The 8,006-nt window shown below is 36.0% G+C and overlaps 1 protein-coding gene across 1 annotated transcript; it reads right to left on the bottom strand.

Annotated features, from left to right (window-relative positions):
* Positions 1 to 377: 377 nt before the first annotated feature.
* uqcrh (ubiquinol-cytochrome c reductase hinge protein) lies at positions 378 to 7,052 on the bottom strand. Its single transcript, XM_077199822.1, has 4 exons — positions 6,899 to 7,052; positions 6,570 to 6,602; positions 4,452 to 4,613; positions 378 to 680 (listed from the first exon to the last, which is right to left on the bottom strand). The coding sequence occupies exons 1-4, from the start codon at positions 6,941 to 6,943 to the stop codon at positions 648 to 650; spliced, it is 273 nt and encodes a 90-aa protein (XP_077055937.1). The 5' UTR covers positions 6,944 to 7,052; the 3' UTR covers positions 378 to 647.
* Between the last annotated feature and the right edge of the window lie 954 nt (positions 7,053 to 8,006).

Here is an 8,006-nt window from a genome sequence, read left to right as displayed (position 1 = left end):
TTTTATTCCTGTGTGAAAAGTTGCATCTTATTGTATTCCATACACTTTGCTATAAATAAATTAGTAAGATTCTTCAAAAGCACAAGAAAGCATGTGAAGACATGACAAAGTAGAGCGTGTGATGCAGCATTATCTAAAATGTTCTAACTTACACATGCTGCAAGATTATACAATGTTGAATGTTCACTCTCTATTTAAGCACCAGCACATTATTATGAAAACTATGACTACTCGAATACATTTATAATGTTCCTTGATGCTCATCTGTTTTCATTTTTATCAGGTCTATTGTATACTCTTGATGCTGCCCTTCTTACACCGAAACACATTTTGTTCCCAACAACCAAGTTATGGCAATAAAGTAATGCATACAGCAGTTGTCTTTAGTTCTTTATTGTTTTCTGTTATTTGACATTAGCAACAAACCCAAGTTCTGTGTCAACATCACCGCTTTACTGATCTCAACAACAGAGGACACATTATTTCATATGAGAGAAGAAACCAGAACAGTTATTAATAATTCAGTCCAAACTCGGCAATATGGAATCAGTTACAGGGAATTGTTGAATCTGGGTCAAAAATCACATTATATAAATAACCGAGCACTGTATTTCTATAAGCAGACAACCATCTATAAACAGCTCCATTTACTTGACTGACTGGAAGACCTTGTGGGCCACCTGTAGAAAACAAGAACAGAACAACAAGTTATATCAAAAATGATGTTCACAAATTATTTTAAACAGTTCAAGAGCAAAAATTCTGTCAGAAAAAAGATGATTTTGAGAATTTTCTCACACACAAAAATAGCAGCATACAGGTTATATATGACAAACAAGAGTAAATAATGATACTCCTTGAATGTAGGTGTGTGACTGTACTTTGCTTTGCCGAGCAGCGAAGTCAAAGACTCTTCCTAAAATGCTAAATACTAGGGATGGCCCGATACCATTTTTTTTCAAACCGATACGAGTACGAGTATTTACATTTGTGTACTTGCCGATATCGAGTACCGATACCGATATTTCTACCGCAAAAGTAACTATAGGCTCCCAGAAAAGAAGACAGAAGACTATTTTAGAACACAGGTTAGAAGACTGTTTTTATTTTCTTCTCTGCTTGTTTTAACAAGTCTAAAAATAAATAATAATGAGTAAAATAATAAATGTATTAACACACAAACCACTGTTAATTTAACATAAAAGCAAGCAGTTATTGCGTGCATGGTCTGACATGACTTAATGCACCCAAAGTGCGCTCCCTTAATAGTCTAATTCCTAAAAAGCTGACAGTTCATCGCGATCTCACACATCTGTTATTATCGATGAAGCTGACTGCACAATGAATCTTTCATAATATCCACACTTTGTTTGTTATAATTAGAGGATTTGCCAGCATACAGAATTCAGCACTGAACAAAAAAGTTTTGAGCAGTGAGGGGAGTCTATCTTAAATGCTTCTGATTAGCCATTGCGTTCAAGAAATCAACACACATGTCTGTGATTGGCTACATCGCTCAGCGCTGCAAACATGTTATGAATAGAAACTCTGGCCTGTAAATCGTTTCTGTTTTGTTTTAGTTGTTCTTCTTGCTTTTCTGCAACAGATGAATGAAAATCTATTGGTTTTAATATGTTGTATTCATAGATATGTCTAGTTTGCGGGAGTCCCGCGAATCGTTTTATTCTCCCGGAACCCGCACACACAGAGTGAGTGCATTACCGCCCGTGCCTGCGCTCGCGCTCGGCCATCAGATCTAGTGCCGCGCCGCACTCTTTTGCGTTGGGAGTGCACGTCCCTATGCCTCAGTTCACCTCGACAAAGCACTCGCGGCGGCCAGTTTCGTTTCGCAAAATGTACGTGGTATCGGGGCGTGGTATCGGCGAATTTTTATGAGTACGAGTACGAGTATATGAGGACAGTATCGACCCGATCCCCGATGCCAGTATCCATATCGGGCCATCCCTACTAAATACATCATCTAAACCTTTCTACCAATCATTAACTATGTTTCCACACACAGTTGCGAATTTAAAGGGATAGTTCTCCCAAATTTTTTATTTTTTTACTGATCCTCAAATCTTCCTAGGTGTATATGACTTTCTTCTTTCAGGCGATTACAATCAGAGTTATATTAAAAAATAAATCCCCGCTCTTCCAAGCTTTTATAATGATGATAACGAGATTTTGAAGCCCAAAAAGCACATCGATCCATCATAAAAGTAACCCATACGACTCCGGGGGGTTAATAAAGGCCTTCTTAAGTGAAGCCATGCGTTTTTCTGAGAAAAATATCCATATTTATAACTTTATAAAATATAATAATCACTGGCTTCCTGTAACGGCCGTATGCGAGTCGACCTCTGACCCACCGCATGACGAGTGACCTTTGACCTGACGCATGACGTAGGATGTAGGAGTAGCGTAAGCTTTGACACCTCTCGCGGTTCAAACAAATAAAGATGGGAACAAACTCAAGCTCCTCCCACATTTACCTTTAAAAATTCTCGATTCTCTATGCTCTGCGTCGGGTCAAAGGTCACTCTTCCGCCGGAACTCCGGAAGCCAGAGATTCTAGTTTATAAAAGTTATAAATATGGATATTTTTCTTACAAAAACGTATCGCTTTGCGACTTTTATGATGGATTGATGTGCTTTTTTGGTCTTCAAAATCTCAGGTATCAGTCATTCCCATTATAAAGCTTGGAAGGGCCAGGATATTTTTTAATATAACTCTGATAATGTTTGGCTGAAAGAAGAAAGTCATATACACCTAGGATGGCTTGAGGGTGAGTAAATTATGGGATCATTTTCATTTTTGGGTGAACTAACCCTTTAAAATATGTGCAAAATTGGAGTATCACATAAAACATTTACGAATAAAGCAGCGTTTCTATCCCATGTGTTCAAGAAAATCAAAATCAACACTTCCTGGGAAATCGGCGCAAAATATCAGTAAAGAAAATGGTTTCTGCAATCTTTTTTCCTCCATCATAAATCAGTTTGTCTCAGAGCGTCAGACGAAACACAAACGCTGTCATGTTCTCTTGCGTTCGGATGCTGGTGTTTGAGAACGCAATCTTGTGAGACGGAGGGAATTAAACCAAATCATTCTGATGACAGACTTTACAGGCGTTTCATATGGAGGTAGTTTTGTTTCTTTATTATTCAATCAAAAAATATATTTTCAATTAAAAAAACCTTCACTTCAATAAAAGAAAAACTTTTCAATCAAAGAAAAAAAGTATTTGTATCCAAAAATATATTTGATACTCAAAAAAATACATTTAAACACTGCTTTTCTTTGATTGAAAATGTTTTCTTTGATAGAAGTCCGTTTTGTTTTGTTTAAAGCAACCTTTTTAATTGAAGTAACATTGTTTTTTGATTGGACCATATAATAGGTAGGACATTTGTTTCTTTATCATTCAATCAAAAAAGAAGTTGCTTCAAACTAACAAACAACAGAATCAATAAAAAAAGTCACTTCAATGGAAAGATAAACATTTTCAAATATAGAAAATCGTTTTTGAATGCAAATAAAATATTTGAGACTCCAAAAATTGCATTTGAACACTTTTTTATTTTATTGAAAATGTTCTCTTTGATTGAAGTAATCTTTTTTGTGCTTGGGCCATACATGGGTAGGACATTTGTGTCTTATTCATTCAATTCAAAAAAAGTTGTTTCAATCAAAAAAAATATTTTCAATCAAAGAAAAAACTGTTCAAATGCAAAAAAAAATTACCCCGTGAATAAAAAAAGTATTGAAGAGAATGTGTTTTTTCGTTTGTTTTTTTTATTAATTTTTTAAGTGAAAAAAATGTAGAAGTTCAAATTGTTTTGATTGAATCATTTTTTTAAGTGAAAAAAGTTTTGAAGTTCATATTTTTTCGTTTGAATCACTTTTTTTTTTAAGTGCAAAAAGTTTTGAAGTTCAAATTTTCTTGATTGAATCATTTTGACGCAAACGTTCCGCAGTGGGCGGGTGCTTCTCTATTGGTCAGACATGTTTGATTGACAAGTGTCTACACCAACGACATCTTTCTGACAAAGAAGTCATGTTCGCCACTCGCCAGCAAGCTTTTTGCCAGCATGTGGAGGGAGCAGCCGTGAAGTTCGTTTTCCTGAAGCTACAGATCTATCTCTGTGAGCCTTGCAGCGGCCGAGTACAGGGGGTAGTGAACTGATGATCAAATGACTGTTCCAATTATTTGTAATTTTGGTTTATAGTCAATCTTGCACCTAGCACCCTAAAACCAAGTGATGTCAGCAGTTGTGGTCATGATTATTTTCAGGAATTGAATAATCTGTTCCATATTATTCCAGAATTTATGCACATCTTGGCGTTTCCATCCAGCGGTTTTTTTTAATGTGATATCCCAAAATGCACATAAAAATAGGTGGACGGAAGCATAGCTAAAGCATCTAACGTCCACGAGCACACTTACACAGTGGTCACGAGCGTGCAGGAAGTCGAAGAGCTCCTCTGTACAGTCTTCTGTGGTCTCTGAGCGCGAGCCGACCCGGGACTCGCACGCCTCCAGCCGCTCGCGTGCGTGAACACAATGCTCCGACTGCTCACACTTCTCCCTCACGACCTCGAGAGGATCCTGCAGAGCACACGTCAAACAATATCCTTCAGCAAACTTGGTGCATGGACCAAATTGCTACAGGTGAAACTCAAAAAATTTGAATATCGTGCAACAGTTCATGCATTTCAGTAATTCAAATTAAAAGGTGAAACTAATATATTTAGTATATATAACTATATACATATGCATGGTTGTACTTTTCAGAGGGCTGACATTTCTGTATTTAAAATCCTTTTATTATTGATTTCATGTAATATTCTAATTTTCTGAGATTTTGAATTTGGGGTTTTCATAACCTGTAAGCCATAATCATCAAAATTATGTATGATATTCTAATTTTTCGAGTTTCACCTGTATGTGTACTGTGCTAGACTAACTGAGACTTGTTACAGCACTTTTATTTGTTGCCCTTTTGTTGGTCTGATTGCTTCAATTGCTCTCCTCATTAGTAAGTCGCTTCGGATAAAAGCGTCTGCTAAACGATTCAATGTAAATTGTGCATATCATCCAGACACAAGCCTAAAGGGTTGACTGATATAAGATAATGTTCTGTAACTTGGGACTTTAAAGGGTTAGTTCACCCAAAAATTAAAATGATGTCATTAATGACTCACCCTCATGTCGTTCCAAGCCCGTAAGACCTCCGTTCATCTTCAGAACACAGTTTAAGATATTTTAGATTCAGTCCGAGAGCTTTCTGTCCCTCCATTGAAAATGTATGAACGGTATACTGTCCTTGTCCAGAAAGGAAATAAAGACATCATCAAAGTAGTCCATGTGACATCAGTGGGTTAGTTAGAATTTTTTGAAGCATCGAAAATACATTTTGTTCCAAAAATAACAAAAACTACGACTTTATTCAGCATTGTATTGTCTTCCGGTTCTGTTGGGGATCCGCATTCAGTGACGCTGCTGACGTGTGTCTGGTGCGCCCGAGCTTCGTTTACAGTCTGAGGGAGACGCACGCTGTAAACAAAACAATCTTTGCAAACATGTCTAAGGATTTCCACACAGAGGAAGACTTGCATTTTTTTGCCCAGACATATTTATTTGAACCCGAATACACGGACGCACCAGACACACGTCAGCAGCGTCACTGCGGACTCGTGAACGCGGATTGACAACAGAACCGGAAGAGAATACAATGCTGAATAAAGTCATCGTTTTTGTTATTTTTGGAACAAAATGTATTTTCGATGCTTCAAAACATTCTAACTAACCTACTGATGTCACATGGACTACTTTGATGATGTCTTTATTGCCTTTCTGGACAAGGACAGTATACCGCACATACATTTTCAATGGAGGGACAGAAAGCTCTCGGACTGAATCTAAAATATCTTAAACTGTGTTCTGAAGATGAACGGAGGTCTTACGGGCTTGGAGCGACATGAGGGTGAGTCATTAATGACATCATTTTCATTTTTGGGTGAACTAACCCTTTAATATCCAAAGTGAATAGGATTTAGTATGCAAGAACACAAAGGATACATGTCAAATGTCTTTCAGTTACGATAGAGGGCGCTATAACCTCAACATCCTCAAAACTGCACAGCTGTGATCCAGGAAATTCACACACAAAGGCATCCATAGGATCTACTTTTTCAAAGGTGAAGATTTTAGACATGTTTTCCACACACATTATCGTTGTATTTTGATTTGGGGGTGAAATTACCTGTACATAACTTGACAGTTTCCCAAATAATAATTTCACTCTTTTAAATGAATAATTCAATTACGGTAATTAATATTAATAACAAACTCATTAAAAGTGGCTTACAGTACACTCATTTACTGAGATAACCTGAGGTCATGATCAAGGGCATAATTGAGAAAGTTTATGGAATTGACCCATTAACCACTTTAAAGCAATTGGTAAATATTTTTCAAATTCATATGGATTGATTTAGACATAAAGTGGGGATATAATATTGGTTAGAAAATGTTGATATAATACATAAGAGAGAGACATACCACCATGTCCTCCTCCTCCTCTTCTTCCTCCTCCTGAAAACAACAAAGTATAATAATAGGTAACATGTACGTTCATATACACATAAATAGTATGAAAATAAAAGTAATACAGGATCCATAGAATGAGTGTGTTTACACCTACAAGACTTAGGCAAAATCTCACACAACAGTTTAGACAGCAGAGACACGCAATAAAGTATATATATACATAATAATCAACCTATAGATCAGGCTCGGCCACATAAACCAGAACATTTCGACATTAAGCGGCTCCTTTGCCCCCTAAATTACATTTAAACCGCTCAGCAAAACACTACATGCTAATATACCTCCTCTGGCTCTCCGTTCATGATCATTTTGTCTTCGAAAACCATGATTTTAGCTCAGTTTTCCAGAAGTGACCCTCTGTGGACTGCAATAATCACCGATGGAGGACAGCGTGACACTTTCCGGAAGTTGTAAATGCGTTCGCGCAAAGAGAGACGTCCACCTCTGCCAACTTCCGGTTCACCGCGTTCATGTCATGCAAACAGCAATATTTGTGTATAATTGTGTATGCGACACTAATATTGAATAAAGTGTAGTTTTTAGCGAGAGACGTATGTAATATATGACATATTTCCACATTTATATACGACTAGCGTTAATCTGCGTTACATTGAAAATGTTTTGCTGCCATCTGTTGGCTTGGAGAATGAACGTCAGTTGAACCAAATCTATAATTAAAAGGTAGAATATTATTATCCAAAACTGAAGGGTTATCAGGTTTAGTGTATACAGATCTTGTATTAGATGTTCCACAATCAGTCATAATAGAAGTGGATACTATTTTGTTTAATTTCATAATTTCATAACAATTTGTTGTATATTAATGGAATATTTTCCCCGAATTGATTTTTGAAAAGTTTAGGTTTAGAATTTTTTTTAATGTAATTTTGATATAAAAAAAGTTCCAGTAAAGCTTTCTTGTTTTCTTTGTTTTTTTAAATTATTATTACGGATGCTTATTTTTAAACATAACTTTTCTCCACAACAAATATATTACGTTTAAAAACAAGTCCTTATTCTACAGAAACTGGTATGATAATGGTAAAATATTGGTGAGACAGTTAGTCCATTTAAGAATAATATACATCTATTTAATTACTGTGAATTCCTTAATTATTATAAGATCCCTGTAATTGCTAAAGAGTTTGCAATAGTTCCTATAGTTGCCTTATTCAACTTTTATTAGGTCATATATCCTCTATAAGTCTATCTCCCTATAATCAGTAAAGTATTAACAGTGTGTAGATTAAAGACAAAACATTTTTTAATAACTTTTATATAAAAAACATTATGCAAAAAAAATCACGGCATAAAAGCAAACCATTTTGGAATTCACTGTATAACCAGATTGAATGGAAAGAGGTCTAGAGTTTAGTTACTGTCTCACCA

The sequence above is a fragment of the Siphateles boraxobius genome, unplaced genomic scaffold, assembly GCF_051911475.1.
Source record: "Siphateles boraxobius isolate OS27281-9 unplaced genomic scaffold, OSU_SipBor_1 41, whole genome shotgun sequence".
Classification (NCBI taxonomy): Eukaryota; Metazoa; Chordata; class Actinopteri; order Cypriniformes; family Leuciscidae; genus Siphateles; species Siphateles boraxobius.
Note: the sequence above shows the minus strand (reverse complement) of the source record. Positions and strands in the feature narration are given on the sequence as shown.

Bases quoted from the DNA above. Each gene is read 5' to 3' on its own strand.
- uqcrh (XM_077199822.1), bottom strand. From the start codon at position 6,943: ATGGTTTTCGAAGACAAAATGATCATGAACGGAGAGCCAGAGGAG. The intron at 4,614-6,569 runs GTATGTCTCTCT...TGTGCTCTGCAG, and splicing joins AGGAGGAGGAGGACATGGTG to GATCCTCTCGAGGTCGTGAG. The intron at 681-4,451 runs GTAAGTGTGCTC...TGTTTTCTACAG, and splicing joins TGCACGCTCGTGACCACTGT to GTGGCCCACAAGGTCTTCCA.